This window comes from Saccostrea echinata, unplaced genomic scaffold (assembly GCF_033153115.1).
Source record: "Saccostrea echinata isolate AGI-Se365-2 ecotype Australia unplaced genomic scaffold, CSIRO_AGI_Sech_v1 ptg000029l, whole genome shotgun sequence".
Lineage (NCBI taxonomy): Eukaryota > Metazoa > Mollusca > Bivalvia > Ostreida > Ostreidae > Saccostrea > Saccostrea echinata.
The window spans coordinates 1521215-1548274 of record NW_026889778.1 but is presented as its reverse complement, the minus strand read 5'-3'; the positions used below and the strand labels follow the sequence as shown (position 1 = coordinate 1548274).

General features: G+C 32.3%; 2 protein-coding genes across 2 annotated transcripts; both read right to left on the bottom strand.

Annotated features, from left to right (window-relative positions):
- Positions 1-15867: 15867 nt before the first annotated feature.
- Positions 15868-17620, bottom strand: LOC133194310 (uncharacterized). The gene is made up of 2 exons (XM_061330292.1): positions 17566-17620; positions 15868-16367 (listed from the first exon to the last, which is right to left on the bottom strand). The coding sequence occupies exons 1-2, from the start codon at positions 17618-17620 to the stop codon at positions 15868-15870; spliced, it is 555 nt and encodes a 184-aa protein (XP_061186276.1).
- Positions 17621-18193: 573 nt separating this feature from the next.
- On the bottom strand, positions 18194-25249 carry LOC133194309 (uncharacterized). The gene is made up of 7 exons (XM_061330291.1): positions 25217-25249; positions 24847-24951; positions 19468-19538; positions 19260-19400; positions 18760-19042; positions 18240-18575; positions 18194-18202 (listed from the first exon to the last, which is right to left on the bottom strand). Exons 1-7 carry the CDS (start codon positions 25247-25249, stop codon positions 18194-18196), a joined length of 978 nt encoding a protein of 325 aa, XP_061186275.1.
- Positions 25250-27060: the final 1811 nt, after the last annotated feature.

Here is a 27060-nt window from a genome sequence, read left to right as displayed (position 1 = left end):
CTGGGTCAGATGTGCTGGTGTAAGGGTGGGGCTCTTGAAAATATAGTGAAAATGCATTAATTTTTTTTAAATAATCCTGTTTGCTCCTTAGTGTTAAGCAGATAAATAAAGTGATTAGTTATGATGAGCAAACTTATGGCCCCAGGGTCAGAGGCTCTGGTGTGTCTCGGGGGGGGGGGGGGGGGGCTCTATTGATAATATAGTGAATCGTTAGTAAAAATGTATTTTTTCTATAAAAATCTTCTCTGCACCTGGGCATATCTTAGGCAAATAGAGTAAAAGTTTTTATAAGGAAGGGTATTTTTACAAGATTTTTGAACATCTGGACCATTTAGTCAAGTGTTCTGGTCCTGGCCAGGGCTCTATTAATTTGTATTCTACTGAGAGGAGTTATTTCCCTTTGACATTTACTTTTGATAATTAATCACTGTAAATAATGTACTTGAAAGGTAAATAGAATAAGAGAATTATGCAAGAATTTTTATTGTATAATACAAAAAGTACTTTTCATAGTTTTAATGATCAGGTAGACTTGTAAGTGGTAGATAAATAAAAATGAGACAAAAATAACGTGTCTTATTATATGTTCATCACAGACCAAGAGAGGCCAATGTAAGAGATTTCAACAAGAGATTAAAATAATACAGAAGCATCGATAATTTGTTAATATACTGAATTGTGGTTAATGGGGAACAGGTTAGAACCTAATTTATGAACTGTTAATTAATATCAAGACCAATTATCTTGTTGATCCTGATCACCCTATTTTTCTTGCTTTTGGGCAAAAAAGCTTCACCTTTCAGTTCATTTTATACTCTTTGCATCCTTTAAATTGTTGTATTATACTCAGGTGACCGCTAAGGCCCTTGGGCCTCTTGTTTTCTTTGTGATTATTTTTATTTAAATCTTTATTGTCCAAATTGAACATAAAATAAAAATCGTTCGTAATTGCATATGGTATTGGACATCAACGATTTTAAATGAAATCCTAATAAAAGGTCTTGTCGCATATTTCCATATAACTACACACTTTATAAATATTGTGTTTAACCGCAGTTAATAAACATTTATTTTTCAAATAAAAGCCTCTAAATTAAGAATTCAGGTTAATAAGTAAGCAATCACGTGACAGTGTCACGTTAAATGCGACAATAGCTGATCAGCTGATCACGTTAGTCTTTCCAAAATATACGCAATACAAACTGTTTTTTTTTTCTTTTTTGCGTTATCGACCAAATCACTTATTTTATTGATATGAGCCTGGATTTCCAACACTATATGTTTGAATTGTCAGCAAGAGAATATTACCAATACGTTAATTAAAAAATTAAACGGTGAATAAACCTGTGAGATGTGGCGAAGACGCAGAAACTTTACATTATAATTTGTTTTGTCATTCACAAATCTAACATTATAGAACTTCGTTTATTAATTCTATTTATTAAGCTTAAGTTTACATGTCACGTAAATGAGTGATTGAATCATCTTTGAAATCAGAAAAGGGGTAGGGATGGTAATGAAAATAATACCTGTTTGAAAACATGACGGGATCTTTACTAATTAACTTTCCTTTATGATCAAAGACTACGATTTAAATGAACAATCTCCGCTATAAATTATAAAGATTTTTTTTGTGCATTACCTTTTTTTATTTTATAACAATGATAACTATATGCTGTCAAAAGACAGTAATACCCGCACTAAGGTGTTTGCATCTAAATGCACACCCATTCATATTGGGATAACCAAGGAAAAAGCCAAAATAATTCTATAATTTACACAGAACATGTATTTGTCAAATCGAGCATAAAATGCTCAGGTGACCATGTGACCCATGAGCCTTTCATACGCATTTCATATACATGTACTTAATTCATTACTAGTCTGAAATTACAGAATTTAATCAATGATGTAAATTATATAATTGGGTTTTGATAAAGGAGGGATATAACTTTTTGGTCCATAATTGGAACTTTTTACATTTACTTTCTCCACAACAAATAATATTATTTTAGTGCAAAGCGTTTTTGATGAACTTAGATGCCAACATTCAGTACTGAAGAAATAGTGCAAACTTTTTCAGTATTTGGGTAGGCAAAAACCTGCTCAAAAAGCCATACCCAATCAATTTTGTCACCCCCTCCCCACCCACCCACACACACAATTTGCCTGTTTTTGGAAATATGCATAGATAGCAATTAAAGTCATGTTAAGACATCGTTTGTAATGCTAATTTAAAATTTGTCCTTGTACTGTACATGTGTACATTTGAAAATTTCTACATCACATTGGACTTGCGTCACCCTACTAGTACTAGTTTTACCATTATCTTTTCGATTGCACATAGTGCAGACATCGTTACATAGGCATATATCAGCAGGAATTCATTCATTGTCTGTTTTAATTGGATAATATTTCATGAAGTTGACAGTACCTATGAATGTCGGTAAGTACAAGTTTAGGTTATAGATTGAGGTAAAATAATCTGAAATGCAAATGGTTAGGTTAAAGTTTAAAAAGGATCAAAGATCATCGGATGCCAAAAGACGAATTTCACATTCTGAAGAGTTATCTCCCGTTGTCAACATTACATTCAGTTACAGGCACAAATCAAGGAATTTTTTCCAGGGGTGGGGGGGGGGGGTCCACACCTAAGTCAAAAAAATTTCCAGCCCAGAATTTCCTTAGAAGCAAAACAAAAAACAAAAAACAAAACAAACAAACAAACAAACACAATAAAAACAATGATGGTGGGGTCCTTGTTTTTAAAGGAGGGAGGGCGTCCAAAGTCATTTTTTATTTGCTTCTGTAAATCAGTATATAGTCCTATTTGAATAACTCTGCAATTCCAGGGGGGGGGGTCAAATTTCCCTAGCCGCTCCCTGTCCCTGAAATGACAAATGTTCATGTGACTCCAAAATAGTAAAAAACTTATCAATTTGACATTGCATAATTTTGTTTCTTGTGTTATTATGTTATGTACATCTAATGGTTTAAGGTTATGAACCCCTGACGGTCATCCCCACTCTCTTAATGAACTGGAAATGTTCACAATATGACTACATCAAATTAAATAAAAGTGCATTAATGATAAGATTGCTTGACATTTTATTCAGGAATTTGGGCAACCCATGTACCCTCCTAGAATTAGGAATGAAAATCATTCAAAGAGATGGACCATTAAACTATTTGTATGTATTCACATTTTTTATGTCAAAACAGAGTATTTGTTTGCATACATGAACAAACAGGGGTCTGGGAAGGGGAAGGGGCAAGGGGAAGGAATTATCTCTGCAGGTCTTAATTGTTGAAAACTCTTATAATGAATGTTAACCTCTAATTCGACTTGCACGTCTTCATTATTTTTAAGTGGTGGTGTCTCCATATGAATGAAAATTCCCGAGAGGGACATTTAACAACAAACAAACAAATGACTTAAAAAACACAATATGCGTGTACATGTTTATTAGTCAACAGATATACTTCTGGTCATATCTCTAGTTCTCCCTTGAATCAGAAATGATGAAATAAATATTTTAAGAATGATTAAGAGTTGAAAAGGTTGTGCATCTTAAAATTGACTGAGCTCTGTGGTTGAATTAGCTATACCAGTTTAGCTTATTTAGCTACTCAAAGCACCTTGATTAACTATTTTTAATCATACCGTTCTGAAATGTGCAGTTTTGTCAACATGGATACAAGTCATACATTTTCAGCTTCTGAAAACAATGCATGAAAAAAAACTGCTTTTCAAATACTGTAATTCTTTCCAAGTACTTGTGATCACAAGTTTTTAGCTCACTTGAGTTTTTCTGGTTTTCTGATCATATTTTGTCTGTCATCCATCTGTCCGTCTGTAAACTTTTCACATTTTTGTCATCTTCACTAGAACCACTGGGCCAATTTCAACCAACCTTGCCACAAAGCATCTTCGGGAAAAGGGGATTCAAGTTTGTTCAAATGAAGGGCCACACCCTCTTTCAAAGGGAGATAATCAAGAATTAGTGAAAATTTGGTGCTATCATTTAAAAGTCCGATCAAGGACCACTGACTGGGCCCAAAAAGTTGAAACTTTCTTTACATAGACTTAGTGTAGATTCAAATTTGTTCAAATTATGACCCACTGGGATAGGATGGGGCCACATATGGGGATCCAAAGATTTACATAGAAAAATGCAGGGGATTTTTTCCATCATAAATCTTCTTCTCAAGAACAGCAAGGGTATTATTGTCCCCAGTTTTTTGCCAAAGGGACCTAGGGGACATTAAATCTCATATGTCTGTCAGTCTGTCCGTTTGTCAGTCTGTCACAATGAATTTAACCTTGGTCATAACTTTTGAATAATGAGATAGGGCTTTCATATTTCACATGTACATTACCTACAAGAACTTTCTAAATATACTATGATTTTTGAACCCAAGACCTTGACCTTGAAGTTTGACCTACTTTTCAAAAAATTTAACATTATTTTAAATTGATCATTTTGAGAGAGAAAAGATACGGCATTCATATTATACATGTATATTACCTGTGACAAGACCTTTCTAAATATATCATGACTTTTGACTCTGTGAGATTGACCTAGAAGTTTAACCTACTTTTCAAAAATGTTATATTTCCTTATAACTTTTGATTGAGAAGAGATAGGACTTTTATATTTAACATGTACGTACATTACCTGTAACAAGATGTTTCCGAGCATGCTATGATTTTTCACCCCTTGACCTTGATGTTTTACCTAATTTTCAAAAATTTTAACTGTGATTACTTTTGAATGACATTTGATAGCTCGTGCATATTAAACAATATGCCATCAAAAATGGCATCCCATCCAATAAGACACGGAAAGCAGTGGACCACAATTTCTTTAAATTTTTTGTTAGTCATTTTGATATGGAAACATCCTCATATAGTGTAGATTCAAGATTTTTATGCCCTGCCATGAATATGGCCGAGGCATATAGTTTTTGTAATGTCCTCCTTCCGTCTTTCCATCCTTCTGTTTTCCGTCTGTCCCTCTGTTGCGCTTTGCTTTTAGCTCAGTTCAAAGCTCAGTTTCAAACAAACTATCCAAGATATTTTTATCAAACTTCATATGCTGATAGATATTGATAAGAACTATGCAACTGCATCAACCTTTTTTGACCTTGACCTTTCCTTTGACCTTGACCTCACTTTTCTTAAACTAGTGTTTAGGTCAGTTTCAAAGATAACATTAAAGATAGTGTAATCAAACTTCAAATGCTGATACTGATGTAAGCTTTTCAACTGCATCAACCTTTTTGACCTTGACCTTTCCTTTGACCTTGGCCTCACTTTTACTTAAATTAGTTTCTAGATCAGTTTTGAATGAACAATTCAAGATATATTTATCAAAATTCATATGCTGATACATACTGCTGAGAGCTATCAATTGCATAAATTTTTTTGACCTTGACTTTTCCTTTGACCTTGACCTCACTTTTTTGAATTAGTGTTTATCTCCGTTTTGAATAAACCATTTATGATATTTTAGCAAACTTCAAATGCTAATAGTAAATATATACTGATGTATGCTTTTCAACTGCATCAACATTTTGACCTCAACCTTTCCTTTGACCTTGACCTCTATTTTCTTAAATAACTGTTAAGCTCAGTTTTAAATAAATCATTCAAGATATTTTTATCAAACCTAATATGCTGATATGTATTAGTGAAAGCTATTCAACTGCATCAAAAACTTGTCACCTTGCACGTTCCTGTGACCTTGACCTCCCCTCTCTTCAATTTGTATTTTGCTTATTTTTAAAGAAACAAGCTAAGATATTTTAATGTAAGCATGCACTTATACATAATTTGGTGAGAATTTATCATCTATATCCAATTTTTTTTTTAGATTTTAGTTTCAATTTTAAAGAAACTGTTCAAGATGTTCTCATCAAACTCCATACACTCCTACAATTTTTCATGTTGCATTAGTAATATACATTCGGTGGGGCATTCATATCCTATGGACATATTTCTAGTTTTCAAATCATGACCTCCGAGGGTAGGGTCAGGCCACAATAAGGGATCAAAGTTTTATATAGGTATGAAAGGGGAAAACAATCTTCAGAATTCTTCTTTTCAAGAACAACAAGAGCATGATTAATATGGAAACATTCTCAAGAAGTGTAGATTCAAGTTTGTACAAATCATTACCCCATGGGTTAGGGAGGGGCCATTTTTTTCCAGCCCCTATTTGCCATCCACATAGAAATGCAAATTTTGAAACCATTTTACACATCCACAGGACAAAACCAATCATCTTCCAAATGATCATGATTTAAGGCTAATGCATAAAATATAAGGGGAGTTCTAGGAAGCAGGGTGTTTAAACATGTTAAATATTAAAAAAAAATTGACCCCCAGGGTGAAAATAAAAATTCCAAAACTTTACTGCACATCTACAGGACACCACTAACCATCTCCTAAAAGATGATTACAATACTGTGTAAAATGTAAGAGGAGTTCAGGGAACCAGGGGCTTTTTGCATAAAAAATGTCATTTTTCGACCCCCATTTGACCCCCAGGGTGAAAATGAAAATTTCGAAACCTTATTGCACATCTACGAGACACCACCTACCATCTCCCAAAAGATGATTAGGCTACTGTGTAAAATGTAAGAGGAGTTTGAGAAAGAAGAGTGTGACAGACGGACGGACGGACAGACAGACATGAGTAACAACAATATACCCGAACTTTCTTTAGAAAGTGCGGGTATAATAAAGCATTTATTTATCCTGGACATGCTAAGCAACAATGCTACTTTTCAATATGGTCCTGCATAGAACATACGAGGAGTTATAAGAAAGTTCGTAGCCTCATACGATTAAATCAATACAATGTAGTCGGTGCTTACAGAAGTTTAAGAAGTGTTCAAAATGATAGGTTGATTGATAATTTGCCAAATAATCATTAAATACAAAAGACATTTTACGATCACCCGGGGCTGTAACTTTATTATTTCTCAATGCACTTTTCTTGATGATATTCCCTGGAGTCTGTTTATATGGCTTAAAAATGTCATAAACATTTGATGACAGTGCATTATATTGTAAATAGATCTATGCATAAGATCAACATTAGATTATGCCAACATAATTCGCTTTTCAAAGTTCAATCTACTTGACTGACTTCAGACACCCGGACTACCAATCGATATTAAATGTGCGTCTCTTCTCTGAATGTTCTTCGTCATTACGTCACAGGTCCTCTGTATTTCTCTGTAGTCTGTAACATTCTCTAGGTCTATACCATTTCTTCTAAGTGTTAAACTTTATAGAATGTGCGGAAAACACCCTTACTCTCTTTTGGCGTCATTTTAAACTACTGAATTTTTTAGGCACTCCATATCGAAATTTTGATAAAATTTCATTTACAAAATTTACAGAACAGAGTTAAAAATTGCAGGTTTTACATCATTTTGCAAGTTATTTGGTCGATACAGTGACCATGTCGAAAATTCTGTCTAACATTGAATGTTGAGTAAAGTTTTTCAAATAAATTGTAAAGCCATTATGTAAACACCAAATTGTCTACGTATTTCAACGTTTGTTTAGTGAAGGCAAGAAGCACACGTTGGGTGCGAATGGTCGCCAAGGGATGCTTACTGATCCTTGGCCCCTGATGTTTTAGAGGTCTGTGTTTTCTCTGCTCCCGATTAGTTTTGTCTTTGTTTAATGAATGACCCCTGGGGTAGGGTGCTGCCATAACAGGGGATCAATTTTTTTTAATATATGAAATATGGAGATACTGAACAGTAATCAGGCTCAATACAAAACGACAGCAAAGCAAACACAGACCTCTAAAATGTATTTTTTATAAATCCATACGATGATACTTGTAAATACCAATTTTATGACACAAGTACATAATTGTTTTAGTAACCTCTAACTTCTTTTCCTTTACGATTCTGTGGGATAGAAAGTAAGAGAGCAAAAATATTGACATTTAAATACTTTATACGTTTTTCTTTTTATTATTAATATTTTAAATACTTATTTTCAGATTAGAATTGAACTGGATCGAGTTCGAAGATAATCGATAAACATAACTGATCACAGGATGCAGAATCACACAGAAGAAACTTTGTCCACTCCAAAGGTTCTTTCCATTTCAATTTGTCTATTGCTAGGAATCCCTTGTGTATGTATCAACGCAAGCGTATTCATTATCTTGATAACAAACAAAGCCATAAGACAAAACGTGTATCATTTTCTTGTCTTATTGCTGTCAGTCTGTGATTTTCTGGTTGGTCTTGGTTACATTTCATACGTCATCCAAATCAATGTTTCACAGTGGGAAAGATTTAACATGGCAATGTGTGTTATCCAGATATTTATCAATGTAAATGGTACTTTATTGTCTCTAGTTCAGACATTTCTGATTGGTGTACAAAGATACCTTATTATTTGTCATACTTCATGGAGTGATCGTTTGTTTAAAAACTATAGAAAATACATTGTTTGCATCTCCAGCTGGCTGTTGGTATTCATTTTCTCGGTTGGTATGATTTCCCCTCCAAATGATCCAATGACAGTCTGTAATGTTCAATATATCTACCAAAGACATTTTCAAATTTTCATCAATTTTAATAAGCTAATGGTAGGCTTACTTTTTGCGACAGTTGTGTTTTATTGTATAACTTTACGCCATGTCATCAAACAGAACAGGGTAGTTATCCCTAAAGCTTTACATGATAATATTGACAAGACCGGTAAAACCTCTGAGACAGCAACCAAAAGCACTGATCTAGAAGAGAGGAGCAAAAATGAAATTCAGATGGATATTATAAAAACAGGAGTAAAATCAAACAAATTATCTTTTGAAAAAGAGATGCAGCAACCTCATGGATCAAAGAGCAAAGATAATGCACAATCTAAAGTTTCTCCTTCCGGCTTTCAGAAAATGGCAGTATTGAAGAGGAAGAGACTTTTGAATACCGTTATATTGCTTGGAATTCTCTTGTGCTGCTTAATTATTTTAACAGGCCCACTTATTCTGTCCTTTACCTTTTTTGATGAAGTCTCCCATGTCTACCTTTTTATTGCAGGTTGCTGTTGTGGAATAAATTCTATCATAAATCCTGTGATATATTGCTTAAAAATTGAAGGTGTGCGCTCTGTTGCCAAGGATTTCCTCTGTAGATGCGCTCGAATATAAAGAAATTTTTTTTACAATATATATATATATATATATATATATATATATATATATATATATATATATATATATATATATATATATATATATATATATATATATATATATATATATATATATATATGACCATTCAACGTGTTGTTTATATTTCTGATATTTTTTATGTGTTTGCTTTAATAAATGTCTTATTAAACATGCAACATGTTTATCTTTTTTTTTTTATTTTGACTTTATTTGAGGGAAAACAATACTTCAGGAATTCATTCTATGTTTTTAGCATCTTTTTGACACAATAGACAGATGCTTTTTCAACAAAAATGAAACTCGTAAATTCACTTACCTTGTCATTGGTCGTTTGCTAATTATTTTGTTAAAAAACATTCTGATCGTACCTACAAGTACTCTGAAATTGACATTAAAAAGATGCTCGAGTTTCTGATTGACAATATCTATGTGGTTTTTTGGAGACTAGTTCTTCCAACAATCTGTTGGAGTTCCCATGGGTACCAATTGCGCCCCGGTATTAGCAGACCTATTTTTGTATTCATATGAAGCAGAATTTATTCAAAATCTTATACAAGAGAAGAAGAAAACACTTACCGTGGCCTTCCGCTCGACATTTAGATATATCGACGACGTATTATCGATTCTTAATAGTTATTTCCATTCTTAAGTCGACACGATATATCCCAATGAGCTTGAAATAAAAGATACCACAGAGTCTGACACATTTGTTTCATATTTGGATATTTTACTAGAAAAGACCTGTAATGGTAACCTAACAACAAAACTTTGATAATAAATGTGATGACTTTAACCTTTCAATCTTAAATTTCCCTTACTTATCCAGCAATATACCTTCATCACCTGCATACGGGGTTTATATGTCTAAGTTGATTCGATACGCAAGAGAATGCTCTACGTAAGAACAATTTCTAAAATGAGGCAAGCTATTGACAAAAAAGTTGATGAAACAAGAATATCAACAGTCTCGTTTAAAGCCATCATTTCCTAAGTTCTATAGTCAATACATTGACCTTGTCAGCAAATACAATTTATCATTAGGCAAATGCTGACTGATGTTTTTAATACTAATTGTTAGACCATTATTTACACACCGAATTGTCAAAGAATTTTTCCTTTATTTCCCGATCATGAAAAAGAGCACACGGTGGGTGTGACCGGTCGGCAGGGGATGCTCACTCCTCCATGGCGCTTGATCCCACCTCTGATGTTTTAGAGGTCGTGTTTGCATTGCTCCTGATTTGTATTGTTTGAGTGAACTTTTGAGCTTGCATACTGTTCGTTATCGCCATAGTTTTCATCTTAACGAGATATAACAAGACAAACCATATTTTTCTTCTATGATATTTCTAATAAATAGATTTCAAAATTGTGACTATATCGAAAATATGGCAATGTTATGGAAAAGGATCAATGTGTACTTTTACTAGTCGTGCGGAGCTCCAGTTCAATCCTTGTGTTTGGTCTTTAAGTCAAATTGTAGAGAACACATTATATTTGAAATGATATCAAAAAAATCTCTCTACCTTTCTTTGTTATTAATTGAAAATACTACGTATTTGTCTAAGTACTCATTTAAAAAAAATGATTCTTTTCGTTGCTAGTAAAAAAATAGATATTTGTCGACAACTAGCCGGTTAAATTTCATTGATATATGATCATAATTATGGAAAAAGCAAATATATAATGTTCATATAATTGCAGTAAATACCCTGTATTAAATTATTAGTATTCAAAGTCTTGCTACCAAAACTAATTCATTAATCATGATACATTTGACACTTAAAGAAATTTTGTTTTTCAGGTTTCTTGATTCTTACGGAATTTGAATGTTTTTCTTGGTTTATTTACATGTTTTTAATGTTACTGGATTATTTCTCTAATTCGTCTTAAAGTAATTTAAAAATATCCAAACTGATTTAAATATTGTGCTTCGCAATTTCTCAATCGAATTAAACTCATTCGATGATGGATTTCTTTTTTTTTACCTTAGGTTTTCTACTCAGTGCAACATTAGAGAGTTTTTACTTAAAAAACACACTATGAAATAACTTAATGTCAATTCTTATAAGGAACTCTATACAAAAAATATATCAGTCAGCAATTGCACTACTTATCATGTAGTTGTGTACCACTCGAGCAAAAGAAGCCCTTTTGTTACATAAAGACTGACACCTTCCGTATATACTCGCCTATAAATCGTAATTGTTGGAGTAAAATTTTAGTCCGAAAGATATGTCCAACATATAAGCGAGTGCTAGAAATTATACTAGTAGTAATTTTGTAAAAAAAAAAAAAAAAAAAAAAAAAAAAAAAAAAAAAAAAAAAAAACTTTGAAGCGTTTATAAACGTTAGAATCTAGTCTAATGCAAGAAAGAAAGATTCAAGGTTTCCATGTGCTTATAGATCTAAATGATCTTACTGATTAATTTGAAAATAAATAATTGAATATGGATGTCAAAACATACACTCCAACGCACGTTAATTCAAATTCATTAGAATATAAATCTAAAAGTGTCAACAGACTCTGCGAAAAAACAATTCATATGCGGGTCAATGGCAAATTCTTACAAAATAATCCGACAAAATACAATAGAGTTAAGCCTATAGGCTAGTATATACATGTATATATGGTACGTGTACAGTATACCGAACAGTGAATCGTTTTCCTGTCAGATATTTACCCTCTACCTCTCACATATCGACCTGTGTATTCACCATGTACAAACTGTTCCCCTTCGTTCTGTTTAATGTATTTATAGAAAATGTCTCACTCTATAAATTTTAAGTTTCAAAGAAATATCCTTTTTTGGCAACTTTACGAAAAGTACTTTCTAGGAACAGGAATACTACGTAATCAACTATCCTTTTTCTATGAAAAATTTCCTATTGCATTACTATTCCTCATGCAGCTCTGCTTTTCTTTACTTCTAAGGTCTAACAGCCTAAATAAACACATCGTCTGTGAAGAGTTGAACTTAATGGATGGGGATTAAGTATTATTGTTTCCCAGTAAATTATTTTTTTACATCTAATATATATATATATATATATATATATATATATATATATATATATATATATATATATATATATATATATATATATATATATATATATATATATATATATATATATATTTAGCTTTTCACAATGACCTGTCAGATATAGTGCCCTCAACGTTATTCTTTACGGGATACACGATGCGAATAGGATACACGCACGATACGATAGAATAAACGCACGATACGATAGGATAAACGCACAATCTGACAGGATACACGCACAATCTGATATGATGCACGCATGATAGGATAAACGCAAAACACGATAAACACAAAATACCATAAACGCAAAACACAATAGACCGGATAAACGATCTTCACGATAGGATAAACGCAAAACCTGATAGGATTGTTTCAAAATGCGGAATGTTTTTTGACAAGACGAACAGATTCCTTTGTTTGATGTACTGCAGTATGTTAAGAAGAAAGTATGGTATATGTCAAAATCGGCCTAATCTACAAAATCTCTAATAATTGGCCTATATATACAGTCCCTGAAACGTTCTACTTTCCCACTTGATTGGTGAGCGAACGGTGAACGAACGCTGAACGAACGCAGAGCGAACGGTGAGTGAACGATGTGTGAACGCTGAACGCAACTTGGTGAACGATGTGTGAACGGTGAACGGTGAGCGAACGCAGAACGCGAACGGAGCGCAAACGCGAACGCAAAGTGAACGGTGAACGAACGGTGAACGCAAGATGAACGATATTCGGAATGCCTCTGATCTGTTCCTTGCATTGAAACTATTTTATTGTATTATAATGTCAAGTGCAAAAACAAAAAACAAAAACAAAAAAACAAACAAAAACAAAATAATAAATAAGTAAACAAATAAATGAATGAATAATTAAGTCAATAAAATAAATTCTCCAAAATTGTCCTCAGAAAGACGATGCATGCACATGAAGTTTTTAATCACACGATTTTTATCGCATTAAAACAATGCCATTGTTGCAGAACGCTGAAGTATAAAAGATATTGTTTTTAGTTGGAAAATAAAAATGTTTATTCTTAGTTGATAACAAATCAGAGAAATCTTATGAGTTATAGAATGAATTAAAGCGGTTGTAACTTATATTCATATATATATATATATATATATATATATATATATATATATATATATATATATATATATATATATATATATATATATATATATATATATATATATATATATATATCCGTGTCAAGGCGATTTCGTGTAAAGTACTGAAAAAAAAAATTAATTACATTTATACGCTCGTATTTTAAATATTTAAAACAATAATATATTATGTGTCATTTCTATTTTTCATTATGATTTATTGAGCAGACGTCTACATGCATCTCTAGATGGCCGTGATTATACTCGGACAAGATCATGATGATACAAAGATACATATTCATATTATTTGTTATAAATTCAATTTTCAGAACTTGATATTTAAGTAATATGGTGTTATAGTTTTTATTAAACAGACAAATGAGAGAGAGAGAGAGAGAGAGAGAGAGAGTAATATTCAGTTTTAGCCCCCCCCCCCTCCTTTCAGGCTTCACCAAATGTTTGTACCTATATCAAACAAAAACTCGGAAATTTTTTTCTAAATATATCAGACAGTGAAAGTAACTTTTTTTTTTATCAAAAAATCATATCCATTTGTTTGACAGTCACACTCGTTTTTTATTTTCCTGCTTCAAGTTCACACGAAGTCCACGTGCTTGTCCTGTCAATCAAAATCATTCGACACTGTGCAGATGTGAAAGTTTCGTCACATCGAAGACGAAGTGCGAGTATTTCCAACAAGTTATAACATTTATTTTTATCATTTCTAGATTTGATTCCAACATTTGAATAATAAATTAGTAAAATACATTAGGCATTAACACTTGAATGTGAAACATACTCTCTGCCAATTTTAAATACCACCGCCGACACGTGTACATTTTGATCTACTATTGTTTTTGTGACTTTTTTTAGATGCATGTTTGTTTTGAGACTGAAATTTTTGTTCTAAAAAAGACCGTAGTTTTTTTTAAATGTTAATTAAAACATTCTGGAAATATGGTACTGACTAAGTCACCGATTTAGGGGGAAAGGGGGGGGGGGGGTATTAATCATATCGATTAGCAAACATATAAAGTTACGGTGAAGAAAGTTTTTTTTTTTTTTCTCTATAACTATAGACTTTACTTATTACAGTAGAGAAATTCTGTAGTGCATTACATTTTGAATAAATATTTCCTTTAACCACACTATCAGTTTAATTCGTTCTAAAGATAATAAATTAACAGGATATCCGCAGTACTATGTATAACTCTCAGAACTAGTACTAGTTCTATTATATATTCTGTAGTAATTGAAAAAAAAACGTATTAGAAATAAATATTTTCGTAATTTTGCTGCGTAATTATTTGACTTGAATAATTATATCTCCATTAATGATTTGTCGTCTTTAACAAAACAACAAAAGGTTGTGTCTTTCTGACATACTTTCTATTCATCAATAAAAATATGCATGCATATTTTTATTGATAAATAAAAAGTATGTCAGAAAGACAGTTGCAATGCTTGAAGTATTTGCACATTGCCCTTAGTTAAATTTTATATTTCAGCATCGTTCTACATAGGTACAGAATGTGCTTGTAACAACATTTATTTTCCAGAGTAATTTAATAAATAACCTAACAGCTAAGTTAAAATAATAAAAATATATATCGTAGATATTTTTCCTCATGAAATAATGATTCTTCAAACACGATATGTTAGTTAATAAATTAAAAAAAACCTGTATCTCCTTAACTACAAAAAGATAAGTCCTTTCACTTCGGAGTTCCGAATGGCAATGAAAACTGAACGATAGGTGAACGCTGAACGCAAGGTGAACGCAAAGTGAACGGAACGAAGAGCGAACGCTGAACGCTTTGTGAACGGTGAACGCGAGCGCACGGTGAACGGTGAACGCAAAACTGTGAACGGAGAGCGAACGGTGAACGCACGGTGAACGAACGGTGAGCGAACGGAAAAATGGGAAAGTAGAACGTTTCAGGGACTGTATGTATGTATACGTAAAATAATAAAATAATAAAATTTCATTTGTAGCTGCACCACAAGGCATCAAAAATGGGATCCTTTATTCACCATTTTTCACTTTTCTTCAAAATTTCATTTTTTCCATCTACTATGAACAATGATACATACATTTATTGGTACTGTTTATGATACATGGCAAAATTTTATTCTAAATTATAAATACAGTGATACTATTTCTTACAACAAACTCTTAGCATTTTTTTTCATAAATGACATGGTTGCCATGGTAACCAATTCACAAATTCACTAAAATACCAGAACATATTTCAGAACGAGTCAATTTTGTTTTCAAAAATTTTAAATATAGTGATACTACTTCTTTGGACACACTTTAAACATATTTTTTTTTTTGACAAATGATATTGTTGCTATTCAAGTAAGTTCACTTCATAAAACTGTTATTTTTTAGATTAAGATAGAAATTAAAATCGTAAATAATATAACTGTGCGTAGGCCCCTTTAACAGTCTTTAAACAGTAAAATAAAATGCAATTATTCAAACCAGTTATATACAGTCTACTCCTCCTGATTCTCCACTAGAACCTCATCTTCACTGTCAGAAAAGTCAACAGTTCTAGCTGCATCTTCTACCAATTCTGTCCAGTCACGAACTCCAAATTCACGGACTTCTTCTTTTTGATGTCTGGCATACGATAAAAACCAAATAACACAGGCAATATGCCCACACATGCCTACTACACGGGCTCCATTTTTACAAGTACAATACCATGAGAGGATTGAAGTGTCATATTTTACCGAAAGACTGTACTTTTTAGAACTAACATGACGACTTTGGATTCTAGCACTAATGATGTTAGGAATCTCATTGCTGACAAGAACTTCAAATGATCCATCGTCTGTAAAATGCTCCGATGAGTAAGATTTTGCTGTTTTTAGCTGATACACGCCAATCGCTAGCTCTCTGATTTCGTCTTCCGTGAGTTTAGGAAATGTAATGCTTGTACTAGTTTCTTCTGCATCTAACTTCTGCCACTTCATAGACCGTTTATCCAGACCTGGAATACATGTAGCTTATTAGATTTTAATGGAGCAAGTAAAAAAAAATGACCCTAAACATTATCTAAACATTATATCTGATTAAATAAAATTTAATTCTAAGAGCAATGTACAAGGATGCACAATTTTATATTTATTCTATATTTTATGGCGTGGAATATACTTTAATATTATATATATATATATATATATATATATATATATATATATATATATATATATATATATATATATATATATATATATATATATATATATATATATATATATATATATATATATTAGGGATGGCAATCGAATACAGAACTGCCAATCGGTTAACCGCAAGACGTTCCGACCGATTAATCGGTTAATCGTATCAAAAATTCTTGACATATTTCATTATTGTAAGCTCTGTTAAAAAAAACAAGGTTATAAGGATGTTACATATGTTGAATATGATACTTACGTAAATATTTGAACAGAACACTATTTATATTTTATTTCAATTATAATAGGCAAAAACAAATTAAAAGAAAGAAAGAAGAATTAAGAAACCAAAAAATATTGAGAAGAGATGTCACGCAAGCTCATTCTGCAGTATCGCTATACTCAATCTGAACTACCGCTTAATTTACGATGATTGTTTAATAAATTATAATTGAAAGGTAATTACAAAGGAAACACGTAAAAGAGACAAGGTACACATTATAATCGATTCACGATCATTTAATTAAAGTTATTAAAGAAACGCGGGACAGGCTGGGTAACGACCTTTCATGGTGTTTTAACGACAATTATCATCTTGAAAACTGACCAATTACTCGCACGATGTCAATCCAGAGAGCCTTAATTATCTCAAAATCAGTTTAAATAGATAGATTTCAGATATTTTTATCTGTGTTTTTTAATTTTTTTTTTCAGGAAATTGTGTTAAAATGTATATACATTGTAAATTTTATTTTTTTTTTCCAGGCAAACCTATTATAGATTTTCTAACCGATTACCATCGTTCCGACCGAGTAATCGGTTAACCGGTTACAAATTGACATCCCTAATATATATATATATATATATATATATATATATATATATATATATATATATATATATATATATATATATATATATATATATATTAAATATTATATAACTAGTATTCAAGAATTAAACTATATTGCTACATTGTAATGCTGATTGGTTTCTGAAATCACAAACCATTTTCCTGCACAAACGACTGAAGTTCATTCGATTGCTTTGCCAACATAGTCATCTGAGAAGCTATAGCTAGATCGTCTTCAAAAGTGCCTGTATTAATAGGAGGTCGGTATTTGTTACAAATACTGCAAACAATTCGTAGGTAGTCCCCGATATATGGGATTTGAGTGTTTGGTAAAGTCTTCCCGAGATATTTCCATGTCTTAATCCTCCCATTAACTGACTCCACCACCCACCTAACCTGAAACATAATAAATACTGTAGCAAAATCCTAATCAAATAACTGTAGAAAAAGCTTATTTTTATTTATTATCATTATTTTCTTAATAACTTCCTAGAATATTAAAGAATATAATCTTTAAGTGAAAAATAAACTCAAAATACATAATATATATACTACAGGAATATATTTTTATAATTTTGTGTAGGTATATGCTTTTTCGATTGTTTAGACGCATTACCTTCGTCACAAGTCGAGAACAGTTTGCCTCCTCTGTAGTAAGTTGTCTCTTTCCTTTTTGAAGAAAAGCAGGCATTTCGACCTTTATTCCCAAATCTGTCAGCATGTCCTCAGAGTCTCTAAAACCCCTGTCGACAACAAAAACATCATCTTCCCTTATCCAAGATTTCATTTCATCTGTATTTGATTTAACAGAGTGATTTAGAATCAAGGCATCATTATTTCTGGGATCTGCAAGATAGGGTCCAAAGACTGAAACGATGTACCCTGTTGTCGAAACAATCATCATGGGTTTCAAGAGCGGGCGATGCTTGTGCATACTGTATGATCTCCTGCTAAATGTATAATTCCCACTCTTCTGTATATAAATATACGTGCCATCTAGGACTAATATGGCAGGTGTTGATCCTACAGTAGAGAACATCTGTTGGGCAAGTGGTCTTGTGTGACTGTCAATGATATCATTTCTTGTGATGTGTGCAAATCCCATATTTCGGGAAACGAAGTCCTTCATCAATGCTCGTCTAGCGGAATGCACGGCTCTTCGTATCTGTATATTAAATAAAGAGCATTTAAATGCACATGTTTTGGCAGTTTGGTAGTCAAAGCAAAAATGCCATTAATTTTTTTCATATTTCTGAAGAGAAGAGTGGTTAGTTGCATTTTAAATATACTGAAGGTCAAATACATACTTAAGCTATACAGAACTATACATAAAATAATAATGTTTATACCTGGAATTTAGTCATATTAAACAGCGTAGCTAGCATCTGATTGTCCAAGCCCGATTTCAGTTTCATCAGGAGAATTGCAATGCATGTGCGGATGGACCTAGTTTGTGTTGCCCGTATGTTATGTACCCCGCACATCAAGTCGTCAAATTGTACCCTGCTAAGTCCGGTCAGATTGTAATAATCAGTGTCAGCTAGACTAGACGGATCATCAAAGTCCAGTCTTGAACCCTCTTTCCTCAAAACCTCTTCCCTCGCCTGTTGTAACAGCTCCAGAACTGAAGACCTATTTAATTAACTTGAATTTTTTGATGTTCTGATTTTCTCAATCGTTTCAGCTGAGAGTTGGTCTTTTTCAAGGTGGACAGGGCAACACCGAGACCAGGGGGGAATAAATATCTCTCCTTGATCGTGTATATGTAGAGGCCACCTGCAATTTTGGTCCAGGTCTTTTGCAAACGAAACAATACGAATGGCCTGTGCTAGTGCTTGGAATAGCTAACCTGACTGACGGCGGACTTCTATCTGGTAGAGATCTTGTAACTTTAGGAGGGGGTTGGTACTCGTCTTCATCACACTGTTTATCAGTCTTAGTGGTCTCATTCCGTTTTTGTAACAGATGTGTGAGCACTTGTTGCATATAACTGAGGATTCAGATATATCATAAACACAGAAATATTTCTGCAAAGTCTTTTTCCTTATTTCGTTCACCTTTCTCCTGCCTTGGGCTTTGTGACGATGGCGACAAAGAATGCAATAAATATTTCGATCCATGATTTGTACTGAAATAGATATAAAATATAATTATAAAACATAAACTGCATTCATGTAAATTAATCTTCATATAAAAAAATAAATAAAATGCACGAAATTCATAATGCATAATGTATTTTTAAAGTGTTTTTTCGAGAGATATTGTAAAATTAGTATTTCATAAAACTCCAACATTTTAAGAAATTCACCCTTTACTAAATCTTTTAATGTAGCTTCGAGTTTTTGATTGACTGACATTGACGGAATTTTGTAATACGTTGTAATATTTTCTCAGTCCTGATCAAATTGACTATCTAACCAGAGATTGATCTACAGGTATTTCAATAATTGTGCACATTTGCAGCATGGACCCCACCTTTTTTTATTTTTAAAATCATTTTTATATTAGGATCGCGGATCAATGATATACATTTTTCCTATTGCTTTCTAGAGTAGATGGATATATTTATATATTAGTGTAACCCTCTCTTTTCAATGTGCAATCAGTTAAATTTGATAACATTAAACTTATAATGCATGTCAGAAAGCATGAATACGGAAACCTGTGTTGTTGATCCAGTATAAAAAATATATTTTAAAAAAGGGGGGTGTTTCATCCCTTTGTGCCTGTGTTGACATTCCATGTGTAATATATTTAGGTATTTTCTACTTTTAGTTTAAAATTCTCTAAGTCTAAATATGTTTGTAAATTGCAACAAAAAAAAAAAAAAAAAAAAAAAAAATCAAGCTATACGGCAAGGATTTGAACCCTTTCCTCATAACGGGAGTGTAATGGCATGGACGCTCTAACCACTACGCTATCGCCGACACACACAATTTAGACCGTTTTAAAGATGTATTTGTTATTATGAAAGGAAAATATTGTATATCTAATTTGTTTACAAATAGTGTAATAATGTTCTTTGTCTCTAACCAAAGTATAGTCTTACAAGTACAAATTTAAACTTAACGTAGATTCAAACTCGATATATGTATAAAAATACTAAATGATATTATTTTATACGACAAAAGGGCGATGCATGCTAGATCGCTTTCAATGCAGACGACAGTGTAGAGTAACAGTTTTTATTTATTCACTTTACAATCCAAATTTTAGGATCATTATGTTTAAAAAAATTAATATTTTGAGTTATTCTCGCAAATATGTAAGCGAGCATTGGTACGTTTCTATGCCTAACTTGTGAGGGTATCAGTCCATTCTTTTTATTGTTAACTTCGTCGTTCAGGCTGATTAAATCTTTTATTAATTTTCAAAAAGTTGCAAAAATATATCTTACCTTATGTTCGACGCTTCTGTGTTGTATCCATCATGAAAACAGTCGCCAGTGTACAAAAGCCTTAAGCTACAAACACCTACGTGCCCTGGTATATTCCTGAATCCGCCACCGGAAATCGTCGAAAATATCAAAATAAAGGGTCTGAACATGCCTCGAGCAACACAAAAAGCAAATAAAATTTTGTTTCGTTTAAGAAGAAATTAGAAAATCGCCATTTAATTTGCTCGAGGACTGTTCACTATCTTAATTTTACAATTTCATGATGAAATTTGTGTTGAAAATTGGTATTTCCGGAAAAAACGGAATATTCAGCCTGCTCTGCACTTTGCTGTGGCGAGTTTCAAAAATTTTATTATGCAAATATGGTATCTATAAGTAGTTAATTTTCTTTGTATGAGAATATTTTTTGGGATTGATGCATTATTATAATCGGGAAATCCCTGGGCCTTCGTAATATGACTACCGTACCTACTTCTTTAATACTTGTAAAGCTGAAATCTAAATGATAAAGTATTATGGTAAAACACGAAGTCACTATGCTTAGTTTACAAATCCTCTTTATTTATTTGGTTTTTGTCAATAATTTAGTGGATTGTAGTTAAAATTCAGATTGTAATTAATTTTTATTATTTCTACATAATGGTGGAAATTTTTCGATTTTTTGTGTAAATGTCGAAATTCTCCTAACATTAATATTATAAATCGTTTAATTACAGAGATTTTCAGATGATGGTTGCCCAAAAATCCGTAGACAAGTGTTGTTTCTCACAGGTACAATAAATTTATAAAACTCTATAAATAGATTTATTATTAATACAAGGAATACCAAATAAATTTATCTACAAATACTTAGTATTTTCACGGAGGAAATAAATGCAATAAATTAAATATAATTTTATTCAATGTCTGATATTCAAAGTCTGCGATATATCCAAAAATCGCAATTAAATATAAAAATCTTGGGAAAAGAATAGGAGACCGGCAGAAGGAAAGGGTCAAAGAAATCGGATTTAACAAAATTAATAAACTTGTCATTATAGATCATCAACTACTACAACCCCCCCCCCCCAAGAAAATATATTTCAGAGTAGAAATCTAAATAAATGCTAATAACGCTCGTCATTAATACATGTAAATTATGTCATGACTTTTTGTTTGCTTGTTCAAACATTTCTTTGTAGATCCCCCAAAATGAAATAACATCCTATGTGTGAAAGTGTTATATGTATAAATATTTTCAGTCAACAGAATTTGTATCTGCTACAACTACGTGTGTGCTAAGCTGTCATATATGTGAACATTTATATATCAGATACTGAAAACCTCGTGTTACATGTAAAATGTTAAAAATACATAAGAACACAAAAATAAATAAATATAAACAAAGTGAAATTCCACTTTTCGGACTAAATGATTATAAATTATTGCTATTAGACTTTGTGTTAACTGTTACCATAAAACTTAAATAATATATGCCTATGTATATTATATAAGAAGATTATTTTTGTAATTTTAATTCGTAATTTTCATTAATTTTCGTAATTGGCTGAAAGGGCATCACGTGATATTCGTCCATTTGTGATATTCACGCATCCACGCTCCGCCCACCGATGGTAACGAAAGTCACGTGGTTGCAGACTCCAACAAACTAACGTAAACAACATGGATGCGAGTTACAGAAATCGCACGGAAAAACTTTTCAATCGGCTTGTTTGCTCACGATTTTTTACAGATATGTTTCAGAGAGATTTCAAACACAAAATAATTTTAGTAAGGAGAAGAATAATTTTAACCTTTACCGATCTAGATCGGTACTGCATCCGACTTGAAGGTCAGTTCAACGGTCTACGAAATTTACTGTTCTGATACGTACTACAGAGAAGAGATCTAGAAGGAAACGTTATTAATTTTCAATGTTTACAATAAAATTGACAATTTTTGTTTGTTGTTTAGTTAGCATTAAAACCTCAACCGCCGAGAGATTTTCCCCCAATATTCCATGTATTCATCGTTAATGACTAGATCTAATCAAGAAAATGATATGCAATGTATTTGTGTTTATCTATTTTGAAAGGTTGCTTATGCTAGTGCTGATCCGAAGGGAGTCAGGACTCTCCTACCCCTTGAAATTTTCATAACTGTCATATATATAAAATAACCTTTTAAAAATGCACTATTTGGAGCACATCCCTCTGTTTGGATATTATTTTTTGTCAAAGATTTCTGAAAGATGTAGTAACTCAATCATCACCACCCCTCTCTCCTCCAATCGTTTTGATTTGGACAAACTGATTATAGTTCAAATATTTTCATTTCTTTCTTTAATTTTTTTTTTTTTTTTTTTTTTTTTTTTTGGTCCTCTCTGCACAGCACACTTAAAGAGTTCTGATTCTGTGGTATTTTTATGCAATTAGAACATTCTGTCCCTAGTTCTAAAAATAAAAGAATTTGAAAACTACAATTTGTAATAAATTTCTGAATATTTTAATAGACCAAGATAAATTAATTGAATACTTTATGATTCTTTAACTGGATGTATTTTTCTCAAATGTTATAAAGTGAACAATAGATGTTTTTGTTTGTCAATATTATCTTTTATTAACCATTTTTCCTGGGGGTAAATGCAAGGTACCCTTGTTGAAAATGCATTGGGCATGCTCAAAATTTACACCTTCATACAATTTAATTTTCTCAATGTCTAAAAAATATCTGCTTAAGTGCATAAAGGGTCCTTAAAACTATAAATGGGGTACAAACTTGAGTTAAAAATTCAGTTATTTTTTCACATAAATTTGAAGGAAAAAAATTTCCCTGTGTTGGTATGTTAGTACTAAATAGACTTTCAAGATTTTAGTCATGTTTAAAATAAACAAAGATATTCATTCCAAATCCAATGCATGCCCCAATCTGTTCTCAGTTTATGGTTCTAGGCATGGACTTTGATACATATTTCAGAAATCCTTAATGGTTCTAGGGTATCATAAGTAGAAATTACATTGAAAAGACTGTTTAATGATCAAAACAGTCAGTGTACTTCACTAATGACACACAAACTTAAGGACTTAAGGGGTTAAGGAAAATATTCACATATTGTTGTACAAATAAATTGCATTTAACAGTTCAGATTGCTAGGTTTGAAGAACAAACATGTCTTCCTCAGCATTGTATATTCCAGGAGGAATCAAAATTTAATTCTGTATTGATATCATAAATGTTATTCCACAGATACCCATAAAGAGATACAAGATGTCCAAAAGAAAGAAAGACAAGGTACAGATACACAGAAAAGTTAAATGATATTGTACATTTCATATAAAAGTAATAATAAAATTGTTTATGTCAAATTTAAAAAGTATTATTTCTCTTCTATCAAATTTCCCAAGGCAGTGATATACATTTACAGGGTTAGATGTTTGAATATTTAATTTGTATCAGTTGTTTCTCAGTGTATGATCTCAGTGTATAAATCATTTACTTATATCAGTATGACATATATTTTTGGGAATTTCATCTATGACAGCACTACACATTTCATAATGTTATTCATGTTTTTCATCACCTTTATGAACTATACACTTGTTTATGCTATTCAGCACATTGTGGATACCACAATATTACATAAACAAACATGTATTATGCTAATGAATTCATTAGATAAGTGAAAAGTCTGCTTCTCCTGAAATCAGTGAAGTCAATGAAAGTCAATCACTCATCTTTAAACCTAACATAACATGTATAAGGTCAACACATGCACACAGTCAATCACTGACACACCAAACATTGATGCTACACCCTTTAATCCAAAATTGTGCCTTAGCCTCATCAGTATTGATATACAATTATGGACTATTTACACAAAAAATACCTATAGTGACCAAGACCATTCTTTTGTCATTTGTATTTCCCCCTTTTTCTCTACACACAGTGGAATTGTTTTGATTTTAAAAAAAAATCTAATAAATTTTCGATAATGTTTCATGTTGGTATAAATACAGGTAATACACACATCACTGACATATATCCTTTTTTACGGTATTACTGTTTTCTTCATGGCAAGTGGGCCTTGTTTTTCTCCTGCTGCTATGTGGAGTTGTAGACGATTACTTAGTCTGTTTTGTAGGTTCTCTCTGTTTTTGTTGTAGTTCTACAACATGGCGAAATTAATCCAGATTCCTTAAAATGAAAAATAAATTTCTAAAGGTCTATGAGTATAACACAAATAAATTAAAGTAAAATATAACAATACCTAAAATGTGCTTTCTGATTAAATTAGAAAGAGATTTTAGAAGTATTGATTTACTTCAAATATTACTTCAAGTATTGATTTACTTGGTATTTAACTGCATAAAAAACATTGATATCAAGAATAAGTGGCTTAAGAGATTTTGATGCATTGTGAAAACAGTTACTTTTCTTTTGCAGTTCTCTTTCACCATAATCATTTTTAAATTACATAACTAACTGGAAAACTAGGGTATGGTGATGTTCCTATTGTATATACATACATGTAGCCTTATGACAATTCATTTGGACATTCTGTTATGACACACGAGTGAAGATTCTCTTCCGTTTCCTCGTGTGCTCCATCATTGATCCTGAATGCATGCAATATTTTATTAAAATATAAATAATGCATTTGACTTGTAATCTTTTAAATGTTTTTAAATCTTGATCTCATAAACAAATTTGCAGTTAACTATCCTCAGCGTTTTCACCAAGACTAAATATTTATCGATAAAGTATAGTACAGAAATGAATATAATAATTCATCTGTGATTTTACTATGTCAAGTTTTCATGGTATAATGATATCTTCACTTGAACAAACATACTGGCTTTGTAACTAAGTTTCTTCATAACAGATACTTTTCTTAACATAATATCAGTAAGCTTACAACTCGTCTCGATAATTCCAAACAAGTCTTTCTTGGGATTTTGCTGCATACAGTCAGTATTTCATGACCCATAAATGCTACAATTAATTTAGAATCATAAAGCTATATACAATCACAAAGTGTTTCAAAGATAAAGCATTGTAAAATTACCCACAAAACATTTTTTGCAGCATTCTCATTTAATATCGAGAATTATATTCAGTTCACCGAGATTTATAGCTTTGAACGGTCGAGTCTGAGCACGTTTGTAAATCACTATTGTACGTGATACAACATAATCTAAACATTGTTCTCTTTAATTGCCAATTATATTATCACTAACTTTGACATTAATATACGCGAATAACTTATTTTTTAACAGACAGCTGTGTTTCGGTCTTCCACATGACATGCCTTTATCAGCTGTTTATGCAACGTATACACTTGCTTTTCCGTGTTTTGGACTTACGAAATGAATAAATCTCACCTTGTGTATTCTTTCCGGGTACCTCGTATCATTATTACATCTATCCCATGCATAGGTCCTCAAAATTTTTCGCTACACAGCGGATATATTGCATTAAACGATGTCATCTCGCACCTCCGACATCAGTGTTTTGTCGGAGGTAATGGCGGACAATGTTTCCGCGATTCTCATTGGCTGTGCGGAGATGGCAACTGCGTCACCCGTGACGACGTGGAAGCGTGAATTGACGCAAAAGCGGGTCCGCGGAATATGATATCGCACGACTCACCGTTCGGCTGCACCGAAGTTACGTAGAACTTGACGTCATAATATAAGAAACATGTCTTTACCATTGCGACGTACAGCAGCCAAGTCTGTTCAGTTAGGACTGTAGATGATCGAATGACTTCCAGTGATGGCATGTGAATAGGATCTCGAAATTTGTTGTTAGGAAATCCATTGTAATCCACTTAATTTGGACAGTAACTAGAATTATTTCGCTGACAGACTTAAGCATTTATAATTCTGCGTAATTTGAAAGGATTATTCAGTGAAGATGGTGTGAAAAAATGCAGGCTGGAGCCTGGTGGAAGTTGTAATGGCACGCCAAAGAAAAATGGATTCGACAGTTTACTGAATTCTTTTAAGGACAAATGTTCAGAACTTTTAGAGAGTGAAGTTAATATTCATGAAACAGTGGAAGCTGTGAATGAACATCTGAAGCAGGAAGGCGCTGAAGCGTCTGGCGAAGACAAGGTAGCTGTGAAAGTAATTTCTTTAATGATGCCGGTTCTCGAGGTAATGATTTCCGCGAGAAGAAACGACAAACTTGACATCCATGAAACAGCGATAATGAAACTTAGTGCTGAGGTGAGAAAAATTTCATATAGTTCTGACTCTCTAAACCAATACTC